The sequence below is a fragment of the Geotrypetes seraphini genome, chromosome 18, assembly GCF_902459505.1.
Source record: "Geotrypetes seraphini chromosome 18, aGeoSer1.1, whole genome shotgun sequence".
NCBI classification, from domain to species: Eukaryota; Metazoa; Chordata; class Amphibia; order Gymnophiona; family Dermophiidae; genus Geotrypetes; species Geotrypetes seraphini.
Genome location: NC_047101.1, coordinates 32,071,452 through 32,095,177, shown reverse-complemented (window position 1 = coordinate 32,095,177; position 23,726 = coordinate 32,071,452). Strand labels below are relative to the sequence as shown.

Genomic DNA, 23,726 nt, shown 5'->3' with positions numbered 1-23,726 from the left:
GAATGATGGACATGAACTTTCCTGGCAGCTACCGCAGATCAGTTTTACGCATTATGCTGGTTCTGAGCCTTAACCTTGAATTGTCGTTAGCACGGCAACTTTACTGACTAAATTAATAAATTTATTTATTGCACTTTATTATTCACTATTAATTGTGCACTGTGGGGCCCATGATGGTGCACGGCGAGGCTTGAAAGGATCGCCCCGCTTCAAACATGGTAAGCCAGGAGCACTGGTAATCAGTGCACCATCGCTTTTACTATTGCACTGAGGCCTCACATTATTTATTTCAAATATATTGATTAAAAAATTGTTTTTCCAAGGTGTCGGTAGTTCGTTTGCAGTGCTGTCTACCTTTCTGGGTTTATATCGGGGGTATTTTGACTGTCTTGATATTCCCTTTTTGGGTTTTTGATATTGTGTTAAGTATTATGCTGACATTACATTATATCTCTTTTATTTCAATTTCAACGTTATTATATTTCTGAAACTATTTCATGGTAGTCCTATTATTTGAGTTTACCTCAGTCACTGTATTTGTTTACATGTGGTCATTTTACTACTGTTATGCTGTTAACAAAATTGTACTGTTGTACACCGCCTTGGGTGAATCTCTTCATAAAAGTGGTTAATAAATCCAAAGAAAGAAAGAAAAGCAACAGTGCTAGAAAGTCCAACAGGGTGTAGAATTGTGGGCTAAAATTGACAATGAAGAGTCCAGAAGGACGGAGAATTGTGGGATAAAACTGCTGGTGGAGAATTCAGCAAGATATTTTTTCTGCATATAATCTCTCTGCTTGAAAAACACTATTTGCTTGCAATGAGTGTGTTTATCTGATTTACACATCTGTCATTCAATAACATCCACTCCTCTCTTCCTTGCCTGCCCTTCATCATTGCCACCTGTTCCCCTTTTAAGTTTTTATTTAAAATTTGATATACCGCTTTAAATAAATTGTACAATATTAAGACTATTAAAATCCAGGGGAAGACATTAGATAACAAGGCTTTACTGACTTATAAGATACAAATTGGATTAGGGGGGGAAGTACAATTTATGATAGGAAAGAATGAACGTAAAAGGTCAACACACTGGGAAAGGGATATGCTCTTCCTTCTAGATGCGATCTAGTGTCTCATTGTCATATGCATCTTTAAAGAGGAAGGTCTTTAAGTTATTTTTGAATTTGGCAATGGCAATGGGTCACGAGCGGAGTTCCACAGGGGTCGGTGCTGGGACCGCTACTTTTCAACATATTCATTAACGACCTGGAGGCAGGAACAAAATGTGAGGTTATTAAATTTGCGGATGACACCAAACTATATCGCAAGGTAAATAACATGGAGGACTGCGAAGATCTCCAAAAAGATCTGACAACACTTGAAGAATGGGCCAAAAAAATGGCAAATGAGTTTCAACATAGGGAAGTGCAAAGTCGTACATATAGGGAAAAAAAAACCAATGTTCACTTACAAAATGGGGGGATCAGCGCTAGAGGTGAGCGACCTTGAAAGAGACCTGGGAGTGATGATAGACACAACATTGAAGGCGTCGGCGCAGTGTGCAACAGCCTCAAGGAAAGCAAACAAAATGTTGGGTATCATAAGAAGGGTATCACGACCAGAAAGAAGGATGTCGTCCTGCCACTGTATCGTGCTATGGTGCGCCCGCACCTGGAGTACTGTGTTCAATTCTGGTCGCCGTACCTCAAGAAGGACATGGAGGTACTTGAGAGAGTTCAAAGAAGAACAACTAAGCTAATAAAGGGTATGGAGGACCTCTCATATACTGACAGACTGAAAAGGCTAGGGCTTTTCTCCCTGGAAAAGCGGAGACTTAGAGGAGACATGATAGAAACCTTCAAGCTCATGAAGGGCATAGAAAAAATAGACAGGGACAGATTTTTCAAATTAAGGGGATCAACAAGTACAAGGGGGCACTCAGAGAAATTGAAAGGGGAGAAGTTTAGAACAAACGCTAGGAAGTTCTTTTTCACACAGAGGGTGGTGGATACATGGAACGCACTACCGGAGGATGTGATAAACAGGAGCATGCTACAGGGGTTCAAAGAAGCTTTGAATAGGTATTTGGAAGACAAAGGTTTAAGAGTAGAGGTAGATTATAGGGATGGGATTAGAGGTAAGTTATAAAATTAATCAGGGATCACTGTTCATGCAAGATGGACCTCTGGTCTGACTCAGCGGGGGCAACTTCTTATGTTCTTATGTTGTCCAATGAGATTTCTTCTCGAAGGTGTAGTAACCAAAAAGATTTTCTTTCTGGTGATGTCATAGTATAAATGCCGCAGGGAAGGGACCACCAGAAGATTCTGGTTGCTGGATCTTAGTGTTCTAGTTGGGCAGTGTGGGATAAGAAGTCTATCTATGAATCCTGGGGTATGTGTTAACTTTGTTTTGAAGATAAGTAGTGAGATTTAATATGTGATTCGATGATTGATTGGGAGCCAGTGTGATTTTATAAGCAGGGGTGACATAATCAAATTTTTTTTTGCGTTATATATTAGTTTAACTGCTGTGTTTTGAATGATTTGAAGTCTTCATATCTCTTTTTGAGAAATACCCTGATACAGGGAATTACAGTAGTCAATTTGGGATATTACCAAAGAGTAATATATTGAGTAAGATATTGAGAGAAGAGGGTTCTAGTAGGCTCATAACTGATCTGATCATTCTTAGTTTGTAAAAACTTTTTCTGACCACTGCGCTTATCTGTTGGTGGAAGGATAATTGATCGTTGATGATTACGCCAAGGATCTTAGCATTGTTGGTGAATTGAAGAGGAGTAGAATTGAGATAAATGGGGGAAGCAAGGATTTCATTTCTTCCCCATCCCCATTCCCCTAATACATTGTCTTGTCCATACAAATGATTCATTTCCTACCAATTAATTCAATCTGGTTCTCCATCACCGTTACAATTGAAATAAATTTTCAGGGAATGTGGTAGTTTTTGGTTTTAAAATGTTTCTTCTTTACAGGTGGATAAAGAAACAAACACTGAAAGTCTTGTACAGCTCTCAACTGTAGTACGGCCAAAAGATAAGAGACCGGCAAACCCACTGCAAACCACCTTCATCAGAGGCAGTACCATCATCCGCTCAAAGACCTTCTCACCAGGGCCCCAGAGCCACTACATTTGCCAGGTAAGGAAACCCCTAATCCAGGAATCATTAACATCATTGTCTTGGTACACTTACTGAGAAATTCTTAGGGGGTTTACACAGAATTTGTTTTATTTTGTTTGTTTTGTTTAAATTTAAAAAAATTATAAATTTAAAAAAAAAAGAGAGTTCAGTCCAAAACATCTTATCTCAAGCATTCTGGAAACTGATGTTCCAATGTAGTTGGACCCACACTATGAAATGCCCTTCCCATATCACTATGTATTGAGACTTCTTTTTCATCCTTCAAAATGCTACAAGGGATCTTCAAAATGTTTCCGCACTTTTATTTTATTTTTAAACGTTATTTATTAAATATCTCAAAAGTAAATTGTATCACTTTTCACATAATCACCCTGTTTTGCAATACATTTTCCCCAGCGTTCTACTAACTTCTTAATGCCATCGGAAAATAATGTTTTTGGTTGAGTGTGAAAATATGAAAATGTGGAAACCTTTTGAAAAACCAACTTATTAAAAACACATCTATTTTGACTAGCCTTCAATTCATGATACAGTTGACTGCTGCTGACCCTGGAGCCAGTTGAACAGTAGTGGAGAACCCTGTCTCTTTTAATACGTTGCATTTCTGTTTCCTTTGCTGAATTTTATAGCACCTTGATGGCCTTGCTTTAGGGGCTTAATCAAATAAATGTAACTTTGAACCTTGAAAACTAATTTTAAAACTTCCAGGTCCCAGTCATCACAAACATGAAACTAAAATAGCCTCTCATAATAGCTGATGAGCAGGTAGGCTGCCGGCAGCAAGAAGCCCCTCCCAGAAGAGTGCCTCCTGAGGCCCCCACCTTAGTTCACCTCATTATAGCGCCACTCCTGGGTGGAGGATCCTTATACCATGCACTATATTTATTTATTGTTAAAATTGAAATACTGTCTAGATCTAGATAGTTTCCATATAAAATTTGCATAACATCAAATTAACATTACAAAAATCTGAGACTTCATGACATTTCAGGAGATGAAGCGGGTTAACTGACACTCAATTCCCTGATGAAGCTTGGTTGTGAAACAGGGAGCCCTGTTGGATACTGTGGAGATAAAATGCAAGCGGTGAGGAGGGTTTAGCCACTGTGCCCAGTGCTCATGCTCCACTATGCGGGTTTTTTCTGCTTCCACATCTCAGCATTACTACAAAGATCATTTTGAATACTACGTTTTAAGATAAGTGATGATGGTATTTTGATTTACTATTAAAGACTGTGATAATTAATAGTGTATTTCCACTTATCTTGGAGTTTTTGACCAAGGATGTGTCTGCTGGTCTCAAAGTTGGTATTTTGAGACTGGCTTGTCTATATGGGAAGTTTTTTTTATTACAACGAATAACAACCCCACTGGTTGGCAATTGATTGTAGAAAGGCCTAAAAGCTTATCATATTCTTCTTTAGATTAAGGTTCCGGCCTACCATGAAATGGTAGCAATTATGCTTATTCTATTAGCTAAGAAGCTTACTATTCCAGTTCACTGTTATTTAATAAAAAGATAACCACGACTGTTGAGTCTTTTTACTTATCCTTTAATGCAGTATCTCAAGCGTGCCCCGACGAGACCCGTTTCGCCTATACAGGCTTTTTCAAGGGTTCAAACAAGGAACTCTTATTTCAGCGTTCACTCTGTTGTGGGCTTGGACTGCTCTACAATCAATTCCCAACCAGTGGGGTTCTTATTCGTTGTGGGAGTTTCCAGATTGCCTCACTTTTCATCTTCATCTTTGCTTTAGTGATTACTAAGTTTTTTTTTTGTTACCCCTATTAGACACTGAGGTCTTTTCTCCATTTTGATGTATTGATATATGGATGTTTGTAGTGCTGGATATAATTGGATGTTGTTTGGGGATATATATTTCTTGCCCATGTCCATCTATTGCCTGTACAAACAGAAATCTTTCCTTACGTGAAAGCAGATACAAATAGCTCTCTCTTTCTGTTACTCCCTTCATCCAGGGCATTTTTCTTCATGGAAAGCAAAAACCAGGGTTCTGCTCTGCTGCTTTTACAATGCGGTTATTGTCACTGAAAGCTGAGTCGTGATCAGCAGAGAAAAGCAACTGCATTCTCTCTTCAAGTGGTTCCACAGGAACACTGTCAGAAAAACCGCAGGGTCCAGATTAATTGGCAGCGGCCCACTGTGCCGCCATCCTAGAGAATCGTGCTGTGCCCTCTCTGATGTGCACCAAGAGCCTCTGAAAGTCAGAAGCGCCAAGGCTTTATCATATATGGACATTTTGTTTGGGGACCTGTTTTCTCCAAAGGGTGGCATGGGGGTGTAAGTGCATCACACCATTATCTGCCTTTTCTGCTCAGAAGGAGGCTGAACTTAAACACATTTTCCATGTGTGTAGTAGGTTTTAGATATAGAAAGGGGCTCATAAAAAGAAAGGTGGAGTAAATGCATACAAGACCATGTGCAGGCATTCTTGGGGAGACAGAGCTGCAGTGTATGTGTGTGTTGTATACACATGCACAGTGAATGCATAGAGAACGTGCACAACTTTGCACCATGTTCAGAAACGGTATATACATTTGTCCGTGAGGATTTAGTGCTACTGAGTAACATAGTAGATGATGGCAGGTAAAAACCTGTAAGGTCCATCCAGTCTGCCCTACAAGATAAACTCATAGCATAAGGTATGATGCAATATTTTTATTTATTTATTTCTAATATGTCTAGACTAAGCGGTTAACAGTTGAAAAACATTCACAATAATTCATACAAAATGCATTCAAATTACATAGCAATCTCATCCCCTAAAAATAATTTTGAGAGCTCAAAGAATTTACACATTAGCCATCATATTAAATAAAGTGCAATAACCACAGCTTAGAATTCTTAAAAGAAATCTACCAGGTAGTTTAAAAAAACAAAAACAAAAAAACCCCTCTACAAACATATGCAACAAAATCCTACTTCATCAACACCTGTTCCCAAACCAAAATCACTTCAGATATTGTATAACTCATCAAATAGCTCTGATTAAGGATATATAAAAGGAAAAGCCCCAGAAGCAATAAAAATGCACTAGATTCTGTGCTGAGCAAGTTTTCGATCATAGGCACAAAAACCTTCCTTCATTATAATATCCTGTTTAATTCATGACATATCAACAGCAGTGGTAGAACTTAACTGCAGTCTCCCTGATGCTACTGTGAGACACTAGCCACTGTCGGGACAGAAGAAAGGGCTCGCACTTACACTGAGTGGATTTAATTTATTTATTTATTTTTTTAATTTCTAGACCACTTAAACCTAAGCGGTTTCCATACAAAACGTACATATGTCGTCATCAAACAATACATTGCATATATTATTTCTTATAGCATTTATAATCTAAAAAAATATAATCAACATAAGAATAGCCTTATTGGGTCAGACCAGTGGTCCATCAAGCCCAGTAACCCGTTCTCACAGTGGCCAATCCAGGTCACTGGTACCTGGCCAAAACCCAAAGAGTAGCAATACTCTTTGCTACCGATTCAGGGCAAGCAGTGGCTTTCCCCATGTCTTAATAACAGACATGGACTTTTCCTCCAGGAACTTGTCCAAACCTTTCTTAAAACCAGTTACGCTATCCGCTCTTACCACAACCTCTGGCAATGTGTTCCAGAGCTTAACTATTCTCTGAGTGAAAAAATTTTTTCCTCCTATTGGTTTTAAAAGTATTTCCCTGTAACATCGAGTGTCCCCTAGTCTTTGTCATTTTTGACGGAGTGAAAAAGAGATCCACTTGTACCCGTTCTACTCTGCTCAGGATTTCATAGACTTCAATCCTATCTCCCCTCAGCTGTCTCTCTTCCAAGCTGAAGAGACATAACCGTTTTAGTCTTTCCTCACATGAGAGGAGTTCCATCCTCTTTACCATCAAACTAAAAATCCCTTCATGTCACACATAAGCATAACACTCTATTTCATACAAAAGTGTCAACAAACAATTGTGTTTTCAGCAATCCATACAGAGTTCCAGTGAGGGAATTACAGAGCGTCACCCCAGCTATTGAAAGCATTAATGCTCTTGATCTTACATCCTTCACGGAAATCAGTCTACTACCGATATGTCACAGGCTAAATATGAAGGGAGGTTTTTGTGCCTATGATTGAAAGCTTGCTAAGCACAGAATGTGGTGCGTGTTTTTAGCTTCCGAGGCACTTTCTTCTATACATCCTTAATTAGATGTTTGATGAGGTATACAATATCTGAAATGATGTTGGTTTGGGAACACGTATTGATGAAGCATCGGACGTGATCAGTGGAGTGCCGCAGGGATCGGTCCTGGGTCCGATCCTATTCAATTTATTCATAAGAGATATGACGAAAGGACTTAGAGGAAGGGTATCACTGTTCGCCGATGATGCCAAACTTTGTAACATAGTAGGCAGATGCTTATTACCTGATAATATGACACACGACCTACTGCTGCTGGAACAATGGTCAAAAACTTGGCAGCTAGGCTTCAATGCTAAAAAATGCAAGATAATGCACTTGGGCAGGAGAAACCCCCGTAGAACTTATGTACTAAATAGTGAGACCTTGGTTAGAACTACGGCGGAACGCGATCTAGGAGTGATCATTAGCGAGGATATGAAGGTTGCCAATCAAGTGGAGAAGGCTTCCTCCAGGGCAAGACAAATGATGGGGTGTATCCGTAGAGGTTTCGTCAGCAGGAGACCTGAGGTTATGATGCCGTTGTACAGAGCCATGGTGAGGCCTCACTTAGAGTACTGTGTTCAGTTTTGGAGCCCACACTACCGAAAGGACGTGCTGAGGATCGAGTCGGTTCAGCGAACGGCCACCAGGATGGTCATGGGGCTCAAGGATCTCACGTATGAAGAAAGACTAAAGAAGTTGCGGCTGTACTCGCTTGAGGAAAGAAGAGAACGGGGAGATATGATTGAAACGTATAAGTACATCACGGGACGCATCGAGTCAGAAGATGATATCTTCTGGCTCATGGGACCCTCAACCACCAGAGGGCATCCGCTGAAAATCAGGGGAGGGAAGTTTCATGGCGATCCCAGAAAGTACTTCTTCACCGAAAGAGTGGTGGATCATTGGAACAGACTCCCACCCCAGGTGATAAAGCCAGTAGCGTAACGGATTTTAAGAAAAAATGGGATACTCACGTGGGATCTTTAAGGGAGTAAATTCAGGGGGGGGATACTTGGAATGGGCAGACTTGGTGGGCTATAGCCCTTTTCTGCCGCTTTTTCTATGTTTCTATGTAAGTAGGATTTTGTTTTAAATTCTTTATTCATTTTTGCACATTACAACAAGTGTAGCAGATAAACTCATATGAACTTATAAATACACACTTGATTAACTCTCATATAACACTTTAAGTATAACATTTCATTACAAATTAGGATTTTGTTGTTTTGATTGGAATTTCATTACTCAATTGGTCTGGAGTATAGATTTTGAACCACACATACATACTTCATCTTGATCTGTCCTTGCGTCAAAAACAAACTGTGGTTTAGAAACAACTTGCCATAGCTATGTGCCCAAAAGGCGTTTTGTTTGGTCCTTGGGTGAAGGCTGTTAGGCTTTTCTATTATATAAATGGAGTTCTTTATGTTGTTTTGAGTAACGTATATTTATTGTAAACCGCTTTGTTTGATACAAGTTAAGGCTCTTTTATCATGCAGTGGTAGAGTGTTTTACTGCAGACTGACAAGGTAAATGCTCCTATATTACATAACAAAAAGGAAAATACAACCCCACATATAATAATAATAATTTTATTCATATATACCACCAAAGCCATGATAGTTCGAGGCGGTTTACAACAAGATGTGCTGGACAGTCAGTGAAGTGGTCGCCATACAAAGTCATCGAATACAAGTTTACAGAATGGAAGAAGTGAAAATTCTAAAATTCTTAGGTTACAAATCGATTAAACAAATTCATTTTTACTGATTTTTTAAAATTGAAGTAGGATGAGGAATGCGGGATAATGTTACCCAGCCAATCATTCCATTTGCCTGCCTGGAAGGCGAGAGTTCTGTCCAGGAATCTTTTGTAGTGGCAGGCCTTTATTGTCGGATAGGTGAACAGATGGATTCTACGTGTGGGCCTAATAGAACTACCCAGATTAAACTGAGAAACCAAGTACGTGGGGGCCAGACTAAATATTGATTTAAAACAAAGACAAAAAAATTTAAACAAAACTTGTGCTTCCAGGGGCAGCCAGTGAAGTTTTTGATAATAGGGGCTTATGTGTTCCCATTTTTTCAACCCAACAGAGCGAAACACCAGAAGAAGTGGGGAAGGGACTGTGCGCTTCAGCCTCTGGAACAATTGTGAATTTATTTGAAAAAATTAAAACATATACATAAAGAGTCATTAATCCCTTTTAGCAGCTTGATAAAAGGAGCCCTATGTGAGTCTTAAATGTTTAATAAAGAGAAACATGCACTTTCACTTTGAATTTGACTCTTAAGAGCTTCTTTTACTAAGGTACACTATTGTTTTTAGCGCGTGCAAACCACGCGCTAAACAAAAATACTAACGCAAGCTGTAAAAGGAGCCCTAAGTAAAGATCTACACATCATATTGAAAATTCAAAAAAAAGGTATGTACTTCCAAACCTTAACCCAAACTTCACCTTTAAGAGTGTCTTCCCCAAAAGCAGATAAAAAGCACGTGCCAAAGGATATTAAGTATATACTTTTGACCGGTTTATGGGGCAGGCAATTTTATTAAAGCCTGTGTGTGTCACATACAGAGAGATTTTACTCAAGCTGTATTTAAAATCTTTCTTGCAGCTGAATCGCAGTGATAGCGAGAGCTCTGCCCTCTCCAGGAAGCCGCCCTTTGTCCGGAATGCCACAGAGAGGCAAAGTATAAGAGTGAAACGGGTAAGCAGGCCTTCATTTTATTCTATTAGGCTGTATCTATTGTACGAGAATTCGCAGGAGCCAGTAAGGAAGCCACCCAGTGCCATGAAGCAGCGCCAAATCATGCTGCCGCTCGTGCAGCTCAGATGAAGAAATTGGATATCGCAGCGGTTAGCAGCAAGGCAGGAGTTTGGAAAGCTTGCTCCTGCCCGCTGCACTTCCACTAGCGATCGGCAGAGGTATGATAGGGCAGGAAGGAAGAGGAGGGGGGGCACAGCCTGGTGGTGGCAGCCTTAAAAAATTCTGGGAGAGGGCATTGACCCGAATATAAACCGGGACCCCCATTTTAGTGCCAATTTTTTGGCCCCAAAATCCCAGTTTATATTCGAGTATATACGGTAGCAAGACTTCCCCTTTTTTAGATATATTCTGAATGTCTACTATTAAATCTCTATCTACCTCTTCCGTCTCTGTCTCCACCACCTTTTTCAGGAGACTGTTCCATGCATCTACCACCCTTTCTGTAAAAAAGTATTTCTTTAGATTACTCCTGAGCCCTATGCCCTCATTCCAGAGCTTCATTTCAAATGAGACTCAACTCATGTGCATTTATGCCACAAAGGTATTCAAACGTCTCTATCATGTCTTCACTCTTCCACCTTTCTTCCAAAGTATACAGATTGAGATCTTTAAGTCTGTCCCCATATGCCTTATGATGAAGACCACATACCATTTTAATAGCCTTCCTCTGGACCAATTCCATCCTTTTTATATCTTTTTGAAGGTGCGGCCTCTAGAATTGTACACAATATTCTAAATGAGGACCACCAAAGTCTTATGCAGGGCCATCAATATTTCCTTTTTCCTACTGGCCATACTTCTCCCTAAGCACTCTAGCATCCTTCTAGGTTTCGCCATTACCTTTTCAACCTGTTTGGCCACCTTAAGATCATCACATACAATCACACCCAAGTCCCGCTGTTTTGTCGTGCACATAAGTTCTTCACCCCCTAAACTGTACCAATTATTTTTCTAGTAACACAGAGTACACCATGACAGTGTGCCATGACATGAGAGCTAAGGAAGAAAAAGCTATGAAAAATAAACACTAAACACTAGTAGTTTCTGCATATCTTTGACCTTTTCTATCAAACACAAAATGTGATGGATAATATCCATGTTTGCAGCCTTCTTCTGCAAAGCCTATTGGTACAGAACATCTCCTTCGCACATCCCTGGACCTGGAGCTAGACCTACAAGCCACACGGACGTGGCACAGTCAGCTGACACAAGAGATCTCAGTGCTGAAAGAGCTGAAGGAACAGCTGGAGCAGGCGCAACGTCGGGGGGAGAGAGAACTGCCTCGCTCCATGAAGGAGGATGATGGGCTGAAACTGCTGCTACAACAACTGGAGAAACAGGTGAGTCTTGGCTTCTGAGGGGAAGAGAGAGGGTAGAAGCTGGATATGGGAAGAAACGGAGATGTTGAAAAGAGGGAACCCCAGGACAGGGACACAGAGGGGCAATGCTGGAAAAGGGGATGGGGAGATAAAGGGGCAATGCTAGACACAGGGGGAGGGATGGGGATACAGAGGTGATACTAGATGAGAGGAAGAAAGAAAATGCTGCACATGAAGGGATGGGTAAAGAGAGAGAGGAGTTGCATGGGCACTGGTCGGTCAGTACTGAAAGCAATTTAAGCAGATAAGGAGAGTCTCCTGGCTACTTAAACCATGCTCTGTGGCCAGTCACTCATATTCAGCTGAATTTTGACTGACCAGCTGCTGGAGATAGAGTTACCAGATTTTTGCTCGAAAAAGAGAGGACACGTGGCTGTGCCCCATTCCGACCTGTTCCGCCTACAGCCCTGCCTCGTTCCAACCCCAGCCCCACACAAACCTCGTCTCTTCAGGGTCGTATCTGGAAAGCATCTGCTCATGAGCGGATGCGATGCAATGACATCACACTCATGCATGTGATGTCACATCCACACAGAAGTCCAGGCGCAGCCCCGAACTCAAGTGCCGGGTTTTGAAAAGCTGTCTGGACACCTGGACAGTCCTCTAAAAAGAGAGCATGTCTGGGTAACTCTAGCTGGAGAGGGGAGTTCCGAGGGTGGATTCGGGAAAGAACTGGCAGTTGTGTGGGTGACAGCAATATAACATAACATAACTTTATTTTTCTATACTGCCTTAATCAAAAGAATTCTAGGCGGTTACAGAAGAGAAAAACTGGACAATTAGTGAAATACAAAATAGTAATGATAAGAATACAGCCTATTATTTAAAAAGGAACAGAAAGGGAGAGAAGTGGAACACAAGGGATGGTGTGTGTGTGTGTGTGGGGGGGTGTTAGAGATACTGGATAAAGAGGGTAGTTGGGGAGAGATGATGGTCCTTGGGAAAGGAGGGAGAGATGCTGGATGAAAAGGAGAGATGGTGGATCTGGGGTTGGTGGGGTCCTTCACTGCAGCTGTGGGGATGGAGATGAAAAAAAGGAAAGATGCCAGACCTCTGAGGGAGGGAAGGGAAACAAAAGGGGAGGACAGAGATGGAAGATGAATGGTTAGCACGGAGAAAGAAGAAAATGAGAAATGGGAAGGAGACCCTGGCAAGCGAGTTATCTGATTTGAATAATGACCAGACAAGAAAAGGTAGAAAAAATAATATTATTTTCTGTTTTGTGATTACAATATGTCAGATTTGAAATGTGTATCCTGCCAGAGCTGGTGTTAGCAAACATGAACTAGGACCTAAAAGAGAGAGGAAAAGTCTTTTTTATTTATTTTGTTTACATTACAGAGCCGGTGTGGGGTTGGAGAGATTGTAACCCTATACTTCTACTAAGACTAAGGGGTCCTTTTATTAAAGTGCGCATTTAGCGTGCGCTAAATTGGTTAGCGTACCTTAATAAAAGGACCCCTAAGTATCTTTAAAAATTCGGCCCACGACTTAGCCTATGTTTAGATTTTGGCCCCTTATGTGATTGAGTTTGATACCACTGATTTAGGCGGTTTCCAATATCGGGCACATTCATAAAAGTTTCATAAAACACATACTACTTATTACAAATAGAATTAAATATAATAGGATGAAAAGAAGGAAGCCTAGCGGCCTCTTTTACAAAGCCGTGCTAGCGGCTGCCGTGTGGCAACAGCCCCGAAGCCCTTTAAATCTCTATGGGCTTCGGTGCCATTAGCGCAGCTTTGTAAAAGAGGCCGTTAGAAGACCAAGTGCTATAAACAATGGAGTAGGGTATTAATATTCTTAGCCAATATATTTTCGTCCTTTTTTTCCATTCCATGTTTGCCTTTGATATAATTAAGTACTATGGATTGTAGTTGATCACACCAATGACGGTCTTCTAGTGAAATCCAGAATCTTGCTAATTCTAGATATTGTTTTCTCTGAATTTAACAGGTAGAGAAAATAGAGCAGCAGGGAGAGCAGCGAGTGGACAAAATGATGAGAACAGCAGCCAAGGATGTCCATAGACTACGAGGACAAAATCGGAAGGAGCCCTTGGAGGTGCAATCATTCAGGTACAACTAGAGCAAAAGCAAATGCTTGGTGCATTGCAAGAGTGTGCTTATTTCACATTTATTTTTCCTTATGTGTGTATGTTGTGTATTGCTTTATCTCTGTGTTTCAGACCACTGGATTTTGGGGGGTTGAATGTGCAAGAGATTGTGTTTCCAGGGGAAAGGGAGATTCTCAGCTCAATCATCATCCGTAAAAAGTGGTTTCCCATGCTAAAGCTATTTTTTGTTCATAATGTTTCTGAGCAACTAAACTAAACTAAACTAAACCTTAAGTTTATATACCGCATCATCTCCACGGGAGTGGAGCTCGACACGGTTTACAAAGCTTAAAAATATAGTGTGAGAATGAAAGAGGTGCTAGAGCAAATTTCCAATCTAAATAAAAGGAAATCACTGGAACCTGGTGGTGTCCACCACATTCTAAAGCTATGGAATTTGTTGCTAGATTATGTGTAAAAAGGGTTTATACAGGTTTCTGGAGGAAAGGTCCTTTTTCATGTACTGTCACAGTAACCTTTGTTCAAATAATTTTCAGAAAGCCTGTTGAACAGATTTTTCCTCAAATATTATGGCAGGCAATCATTTATCATGTACTTTCTTGTGACGCAGAAGTCTATTGTTTAATGATGCACAGAGCTCTTCTGATTGACTGCTTTGTCATGCTGAGTTGGTGAACTAATATACTCTATTCTTGTCTTTTATAGGGAGAAGATGGCATTCTTTACCCGTCCAAGAATAAACATTCCAACCCTGTCTGCAGATGATGTTTAATCACCATAAAGTATTCCATGTTGCATTATTCCAATTACTATTACAGAAAAAAAGGGGAACCCCTCCCCCTAAGAGGTGGATAAAGATCAGTGGTTGGCAATGTACACTGTATTGTAGACAAGAAATAGCATTAGATGCCAAGTCAACAAAAAGAGCCTGATGTTAGAGGCCATAGTCCCTGCTTCCCTGCTTTTGTGGGGAAGGAGGAACTGTGCTAGGAGAGACACTCTGCCTGGACTGAGAAAGGCAGCTGGGACTGGAAGATGAGTCCTGCCTGCCAAAAAGGAGGAGGATAGTATCTTCATTGTAGATTTACTTTAGCAAAATATTAGATAGATTGTGAGCCTGCCGGGACAGACAGGGAAAAATGCTTGAATACCTGAATAAATCCATGTAAACTATTCTAAACTTCCCTGGGAGAATGGTATAGAAAAATGAATGAATAAATTAATTAAAATTTAGAATCACATAAAGGTTTCTGCCAGGCCTTAGACTCCCTCAATCTAGGAACTCCATATATGCGATATTCTTGCCTGGACATTATGTTGCTCTTGTGTTGGCTGGCCAAAATACCACATCTCCCTTCTGCTGACTCCTGATGTGTGATCTCCTGGCCTGAACACCACATCTTCCCTCTGCTGGTCCTTGATATGTGATCTCCTGGCCTCAACACCACATCTTCCCTCTGCTGGTCCTTGATGTGTGATCTCCTGGCCTGAACATCCATCTTCCCTCTGCTGGTCCTTGATGTGTGATCTCCTGGCCTGAACACCACATCTTCCCTCTGCTGGTCCTTGATGTGTGATCTCCTGGCCTGAACATCCATCTTCCCTCTGCTGGCCCTTGATGTGTGATCTCCTGGTCTGAACACCACATCTTCCCTCTGTTGGTCCTTGATGTGTGATCTCCTGGCCTGAACACCACATCTTCTCTCTGCTGGTCCTTGATGTGTGGTCTCCTGGCCTGAACACCACATCTTCCCTCTGCTGGTCCTTGATGTGTGATCTCCTAGCCTGAACACCACATCTTCCCTCTGCTGGTCCTTGATGTGTGATCTCCTGGCCTGAACACCACATCTTCCCTCTGCTGGCCTTTGATGTGTGATCTCCTGGCCTGAACACCACGTCTTCCCTCTGCTGGTCCTTGATGTGTGATCTCCTGGCCTGTACACCACATCTTCCCTCTGCTGGTCCTTGATGTGTGATCTCCTGGCCTGAACACCACATCTTCCCTCTGCTGGTCCTTGATGTGTGATCTCCTGGCCTGAACACCACATCTTCCCCTCTGCTGGTCCTTGATGTGTGATCTCCTGGCCTGAACACCACATCTCCCCTCTGCTGGAACTTGATGTGTGATCTCCTGGCCTCAATACTACATCTCCCCTTTGCTGACAGGTCAGAGAGTGATGTGGCCTGTGGGCCACCAGTTGCCGACCATTAGTGTAGGTGAATTTGAATGTTTTGGTGTTATGAAGGTACAGAACAACCTGTACATTGGAAATACAGTACCTGTTTAATGTGTATGGATTTTTGTATTTGTTTTATTCTACCAATATTTCAGAAGCCAGCATTACATTTACAAGTTTGTATAGTTTGTATATTTAGGAATGTATTTTTCTGAAAGAAATTACAAACAGAATAAAAATCTGTGTTTAGAATCTTTTGTACAGCTGGACATTCATAGAAGTTTTATTGCAATAAAATGAAGAAACCTCAGCTATGATGAAAGGATGATAAACGTGTGTCTGTAATTTAATATAATATGCATACTTTGATGTGTTAAACAACTAATGATGTCAAATTAATTCAAAAATATGCAAATTCAAATTGTATTTTGTACCCATGTCTTGTTTATTTGATTAAGTCTATTTCTCAGTCGTTTTTATGTGTTATAGCTGATTGGGTAAATAGGCATCTGAGCAAAAGGACTTTCCCTGAGTCAGGAGGCCAAATATTACTGACACTTATTATGAAGAATAAAAAAGGTGATTCTTTGGATGTCTCTAACTATAGACCTGTCACCTCGGTCACCCTTCTAACAAACGTCTCCTTTTAAAAAGCTACACTAGCAAGTGTGGCATGGCAAAAAGCCCCCAAACCCTTTAATAAGAACATAAGCAGTGCCTCTGCTGGGTCAGACCAGAGGTCCATCATGCCCAGCAGTCTGCTCACGCAGCGGCCCATCATGTCCAGGACCTGTATAGTAACCCTCTATCTATACCCTTCAGAAAATTGTCCAATCCCTTCTTGAACCCTAACACCGTACTCTGTCCTATCATGCCCTCTGGAAGCGCATTCCAGGTGTCTACCACCCTTTGGGTGAAAAAGAACTTCCTGGCATTGGTTCTGAATCTGTCCCCTTTTAATTTTTCCGAATGCCCTCTCGTTCTTGTAGTCCCTATAGGCTTCAGGGCATTTACCACAATGGCCAGCACGAAAACTGTTTGTAAAAGGGGCCCTCAAATTGTAGAAGTTTGGGTAATGCAGTAATTGAACTCTTATTTTGCTAAGTTTGGAATATTACAAAAAGGGATACAGTATGGAAACAGTGTTGGTACTTTGGTAGAACCACGGTACTAGGTGTGGAGTCAGGGACATGCCTCTCTTGATAATTCAGTTTGATCTAGTTAGTGCTTTTGAATTAATTAAAATACTACTGGAGCTTGGTATCCAAGATAAAGTCTTAAGTTGGTTTAAGGGATTTTTGGACTTGCGGTCCTATAAGGTGAAGATGGTAGGAGTTCTCACCAAACATTGGGAAGTTAATTGTGGGGTACCTCAGGGCTCGACACTTTTACTGATATTATTTAATGTTTTGATGTGATCTTTGGGTCGGGTCTTGGAAAAGATCGGCATAATGTCTTTTATTTATACTGATGACGTTAACAGGTTTTTTTCTCAGACATGAGTTGTAGTGTGAGGCAATGTCTCGATTTCATGGAAAAGTGGGCGATAAGTCATCAGCTATGTTTGAATAAAGGTAAACTAAATTCCTTCAGATTGGATCTCCTCAGTGACATAATATTGATTTTTCTATATATAGTAACATAGTAGATGAAGGCAGATAAAGACCCGAATGGTCCATCCAGTCTGACCAACCTGATTCCATTTAAATTTTTTCTTCTTAGCTATTTCTGGGTAAGAATCCAAAGCTCTACCCGGTACTGCTCTTAGGTTCCAACTACCGAAGTCTCTGTCAAAAAACTCACTCCAGCCCATCTACTCCCTGCCTTTGAAGCCCTCTCCATCCCATCCTCAACCAAAAGGCCATATACAGACACAGACCGTGCAAGTCTGCCCAGTATTGGCCCTAGTTCAATATTTACTATTATTTTCTGATTCTAGATCCTCTGTGTTCATCCACCATTTTCCTCTCCACCACCTCTCTCGGGAGCGCATTCCAGGCATCCACCACCCTCTTCATAAAGTAGAATTTCCTAACATTATTCTTGAATCTACCACCCCTCAACCTCAAATTATGTCCTCTGGTTTTACCATTTTCCTTTCTTTGGAAAAGATTTTGTTCTACTTTAATACCCTTCAAGTATTTGAACGTCTGAATCATATCTCCCCTGTCCCTCCTTTCCTCTAGGGTATGCATATTCAGGGCTTCCAGTCTCTCTTCATATGTCTTCTGGCGCAAGCCTCCTATCATTTTTGTCACCCTCCTCTGGGCCGTTTCAAGTCTTCTTACATCCTTCGCCAGATACGGTCTCCAAAACTGAACACAATACTCCAAGTGGGGCCTCACCAACGACCTGTACAGGGGTATCAACACCTTCTTCTCTTTATACAGCCCATCATCCTTCTGGCAGAAGCCCCACCACCTTGTCGCACTGTTTTTTCACCTTTACATCTTCGGACACTATCACCCCAAGGTCCCTCTCCCCGACTGTGTATATCACCTTCTCACCTCCCAGCATATACCGTTCCTTCCAAGTATTAATTCCCAAATGCATTACTCTTCATAAGAATATAAGCAGTGCCTCCACTGGATCAGACCTGAGGTCCATCGTGCCCAGCAGTCTGCACATGCGGCGGCCCAACAGGTCCAGGACCTGTACAGTAATCCTCTATCTATACCCCTCTATCCCCTTTTCCAGCAGGAAATTGTCCAATCCTTTCTTGAACCGCAGTACTGTACGCTGCCCTATTACGTCCTCTGGAAGCGCATTCCAGGTGTCCTCCACATGTTGAGTAAAGAAGAACTTCCTAGTATTCATTTTGAATCTGTTCCCTTTCAACTTTTCCGAATGCCCTCTTGTTCTTTTATTTTTCGAAAGTTTAAAAAATCTGTCCCTCTCTACTCTCTCTGCCCTTCATAATCTTGTAAGTCTCTATCATATCCCCTCTAAGTCTCCTCTTCTCAAGGGAAAAGAGTCCCAGTTTTTCCAATCTCTCAGCGTATGAAAGGTTTTCCATACCTTTTATCAGACGTGTCGCTCTCCTCTGAACCCTCTCGAGTAACGCCATATCCTTCTTAAGGTACAGCGACCAATATTGGACGCAGTACTCCAGATGCGGACGCACCATCGCCCGATACAATGGCAGGATAACTTCTTTCGTTTTGGTAGTAATACCCTTCTTGATTATACCTAGCATTCTATTCACTCTCTTAGCGGCTGCTGCGCACTGCGCCGTCGGTTTCATTGTCATGTCCACCATTACCCCCAAGTCCCTTTCTTGGGTACTCTCCTTCAATAACATCCCTCCCATCGTATAGCTGACCTCAGGTTTCTGCTTCCCACATGTAGTACTTTACATTTCTCAACGTTAAACTTCATCTGGCATCTCGTCGCCCATTCACCTAGTTTGTTCAAGTCTCTTTGCAATTCTTCGCAGTTCTCTTTAGTCTGAGCTCCACTAAATAGTTTGCTGTCGTCCGCGAATTTTATTATCTCACATTTCGTCCCTGTTTCTAGATCATTTATAAATATATTAAATAGCAGCGGCCCGAGCACCGAGCCCTGCGGGACACCACTTGTGACCCTCCTCCAGTCCAAGTAGTGGCCCTTCACTCCTACCCTCAGTTTCCTACCCGCCAACCAGTTTCTGATCCATCTATGTACGTCTCCTCCCACCCCATGGTTCTTCAGTTTCCGAAGTAGGCGTTCGTAGGGTACCTTGTCAAAGGCTTTTTGGAAATCTAGATATATGATGTCTATGGGGTCACCTCTGTCCATCTGTTTGTTAATTCCTTCGAAGAAGTGCAATAAGTTTGTTAGGCACGATCTCCCCTTGCTGAAACCATGTTGGCTGGTTATCAGAAGTTTGTCTCTTTCAAAATGTTCATCGATGTTGTCTTTTATCAGTGCTTCCGCCATTTTCCCCAGAACCGAGGTCAGACTCACCGGTCTGTAGTTTCCCGGGTCACCTCTTGATCCCTTTTTAAAAATGAGCCTAGGGTCTTGTGACTCTTTTCCCCACCTTTTTACGAAGCCGCGTTAGGCTTTATTGATGGCTGCGGTGGTATTAGTTCTGATGTTCATAGAATTCCTATTAGCGTCTGAGCTAATACCTCCACAGCCGATGATAAAAATAGGGGGGGGGGTTATAATTAATTCTTTCTCAGATAGACTATGATAACATCATTTATATTGGTTGCACAAGGTCTCAGATCAGACTTCAATTTGTGAAGAATGCCACAGATTCATTTTTTTCAGTTTCTTAATTTAAAACCATTTCATCTTTTTGGGTGCAATTGTACTGGCTGCCAGTTGTTGGATATATTTGAAGCAGTGCTCTAGTTCCCCATTTTTTCCTTCTACATGAGAGTTAGGTGTCTTTCTAATCTTACTTTATTATTTTTGTTTTTTCTAATCTGGATTTGGAGGCTTTTCGGTGCACACACCTCAATCCTGCAATTCTGACCCCAGGAAAGGCTATGTCTCCCTGGATTCAGCACCCTTAATCACCTATATGGCAGGAAACATCCATTCCTTGCACTCCTTCCCCATCAAAAGCACAGGATCCTGCAATTCTGACCTCTGGAAATGTTGTATCCCCCTGGATTCATCACCCTTCACCACTTATAAGGCAATAACAGCCATTCCCTGTACTCCTTCCCCATCAAATGCACAGGACCTGCCAGGATCCTGAAGGATGTGCAGGATATCCAGTCTCTGTCAGGATCCTGCAATTCTGACCCCAGGAAGGGCTTTATCCCCCCTTGGATTCAGCACCCTTCGCCACCTATGAGGGACAATATCATGGGGGCGGTTGTTCTGTAAAATGGAAGCGCCATCAGTAGGTAGCGAAAGAGTAGGGACATGTGGGGCAGGTGATGGCAAATCAGTATGGTCAAACTGTATAGGATGCATAATAAAGTCTTCCAGGGCAGGTTTGTCAGAGCTACATTGTTTAACCTCAGGTGTGTCCCATGCAATCAACGGCCGTTCTGAATCTAAATTTGGATGTGCTCTGGTTTGGTGGTCAAAAAGTGAGTGTTCCCTTTTTAAATTATCCTGTATTAACTGTGTTACGCAGTTTCCCCTCAGGTGCCTGAGCGTGTGTCATCTTAAGGCGCTTCCTATCTTGCTGTGACAGGGTGGCATGTCTAAGTTGTTCCTGATGAATAAGGTCTCTTTCCTTCATATCTTTCTGTCACTGAGATTCTTGTTTAAGCCACTGATTAAAGTGAGCTTCATCATAAAGCATAATAGGAGTAGCTCACGCTTGGTTAGGTAAAGGGGCAGATGGCTCAGGGTGAATCAAAGACGGGTCGGGTTCAGGATCATTGAGATGGCGGTTAGGAAAATCTCAGGGTCAATCTCAGGGTATCAGTCAGAAAGACACGATTCAGGGCTACTACGGCCAGTAGCAGGCACCAAGTCTACAATGCCGTGAATTTTATAGGCTGATGTGGAATTTAGAGTGGACGGAGACATCAGGTTAAAACATGTGCTTTGGAGTTGGGTGGTTTAAAGGGTGTACAGTCATAACCACCTGCTGGAGGCTGCAGGGATGGATATAGACCAGTGGAAGGATCGGCTGGCTGTGAAGAAGCATGAGAATAAGGGGGTGGGTGTGAATCATCAGGAACAGGGCACAAGGGATTCGAAACCGCAGGAATTTCTTGGACGGGAGTGTGATCCACATCAGGATAAGTGTCCTAACACGGGGTGGTATAAGTTGGAGGGTCTTAACAATGGTCATGCCATAATTTCCACATGTCCTAATTGGGATTTGCCTTTTTTATCATTTAGAATAGTAGTGCGGAGAGTAACAAGGTCACTCCAGTAAAAAGAACCTTCCTCCGGCCATTGACAAGGATCGTAGGCCAATTTTTGTGGTTTTGACGACATTTTTATGGTAAAAAGGGCTTGCAGATGCCAAAAAATTGATTTTTTTTGTGAAATATCATTATTTTTTTTAAAAAAAATCAAACTTCTGGCTTATGGACAATGTGGCAAGTGAATCTTCTCGTCAATCTGGCAACGACGCTAATGAATGAATGTCGGAACCAGTTTGTTTACATAAAGGCAGTATCATATGGAATCCGTACATATCAAATTTAGAACTGTAGACTATCCCAATCAAAATTTATAGGATTTTAAAGTTATGGGACAAATATGTCCCTTGGTCCTGAAAGGGCTACCCCACTTATCATGAAAATGCTGTATAAGCTTCTGCAAGCCAAAGTGATTGGTGAGTTTGATAATATCTAAGGGTAACATACTAAAAATGACTTAGATAACTATGCTCCTGTACTGTACACAAAAGGTTCTTTAAAACAAGAAAGATGCGGACCCTTCATACATTAAGATCTCTACAATTACAATCCCTACAATAAAGAAAAGTAGAAATCAAAATAGATACTTACAATTGCAGTTGGAGTCCCTCCAGTCCGCTGCAGGCGGTCGTTCACCAGCCTGCTCTCGGGAAATCAAAAGTACAAACCTCCGCTGGAGTCCCACCAGTCAGATCAGAGCAGATAACTGTAAAATATAAGGAATATTAGAGGACGCAAGCACAAAGGCAAGTCACGATCAGGAAGTCACCAATGAAGGCACTGCTAAATCTCCAATGTAATACGAATGACCTCACACAACAACCCAATTGCTATATAAAATATAGATTTATTAGTAATAAACAAAAGTTAGCTTACATGTAGTAATTAGGCCAATGGATTACATACAGAGCCGGCTTCTGATATGGATCCGTCCTGGGGCTTAAGCCAACCGGGCTACTACTTTTATACTCTAGTACAATAGCCTATAAGTCATATGTACTTCCTGGTTACAAATTACATATTCACTTTCCATTGGATTGTCACATCTGTCATTACTGTTGATTAATGGTATACATATTGGTCATTGAATCATATTGAAGCATGATGTCACCTGGTGCCAAATATGGCTTCTTTATTTTTCCTGACAATGCATTCTTAATACCGAGGTCAATAATTCCTGACAGTGGGCCCCCTCCCTCCCTCCAGGGCTTGATTGTAGATCTGTCAGCACTTCTGTCAGTGTTTTTTGCACCTGCAGTTGATGTGACTTCTGGTAAGTCATCCTGGCCTGGAGTTATTAGACTTGGTTTCCCTCTTGTGACCTATTAGGCTTGGTTTCCTTCTTGTGACCCAAGCATTTCTTGAAAAGTCCCAAAATATCCATTATCATCATAATCAGCATATGTTTGCCTATCTCTGGGCCAAAGATAACAGAGAGAGATATAATTTTTTTGTATTGTTCATCAGTCTTGTGCAAGTTCAAATCAACAGCACAATATTTCTCTTGGAGTCTCATGGGGGCCTTCACCTTGATTCTTATTCTCCCTCACCTATAAGGCAAGAAACATCCATTTCCTGCACTCCTTCCTCATCAGCACAGGACCTGCCAGGATCATGCAGGATGGGTTAGGATCCTGCAATTCTGACCCCAGGAAGGGCTGTATCCCCCTGGATTTAGTACCCTTAACCACCTATAAGGCAGGAAACATCCATTCCCTGCACGGAGTATTGTGCACCCTGCCCTAGCTCTCTATATTTAGGAGGTCGGTCTGCTCACTCCCAGGGAGTTCTGTCAACCAATTCTTGACGCTATATAAAGGAGGCCAGGTGGCACTGCTAGAGCCAGAATGAGGGGGCTGGGGTGTACTCAGGTAGGGTCACCAGATTACCCATTTGGAAATCCGGACCTCTAGACCCGCCCAGTTCCACCCATCCCCTCCCCATCATGTCCCTGTCCCGCTACCAATCCCGCCTGAACCCTGTCCCCCACTGCATGCTGGGTTTTCAAAAGCCGTCTGGATCTCCAGACATCTCCTCAAAAGGAGGACATTTCTGGGGGAATCTGGATGTCTGGTAACCCTCCACTTGGGTATCCCTCAAAGCCACACAAAAAGCAAAACCGTGCTGCGGCTGGTGTAACTGGAGGC

General features: G+C 41.9%; 1 protein-coding gene across 1 annotated transcript in view; it reads left to right on the top strand.

Annotated features, from left to right (window-relative positions):
* The window catches only part of WWC1 (WW and C2 domain containing 1), a 223,179-nt gene extending 207,115 nt beyond the window's left edge, over positions 1–16,064 (top strand). The window contains exons 19-23 of the mRNA XM_033927312.1: positions 2,999–3,163; positions 9,966–10,058; positions 11,225–11,458; positions 13,457–13,578; positions 14,283–16,064. Coding sequence (XP_033783203.1) covers positions 2,999–3,163; positions 9,966–10,058; positions 11,225–11,458; positions 13,457–13,578; positions 14,283–14,349 — 681 coding nt within the window. The 3' untranslated portion in view covers positions 14,350–16,064. The remainder of the gene's footprint in view (positions 1–2,998; positions 3,164–9,965; positions 10,059–11,224; positions 11,459–13,456; positions 13,579–14,282) is intronic.
* The last annotated feature ends 7,662 nt before the right edge of the window (positions 16,065–23,726 follow it).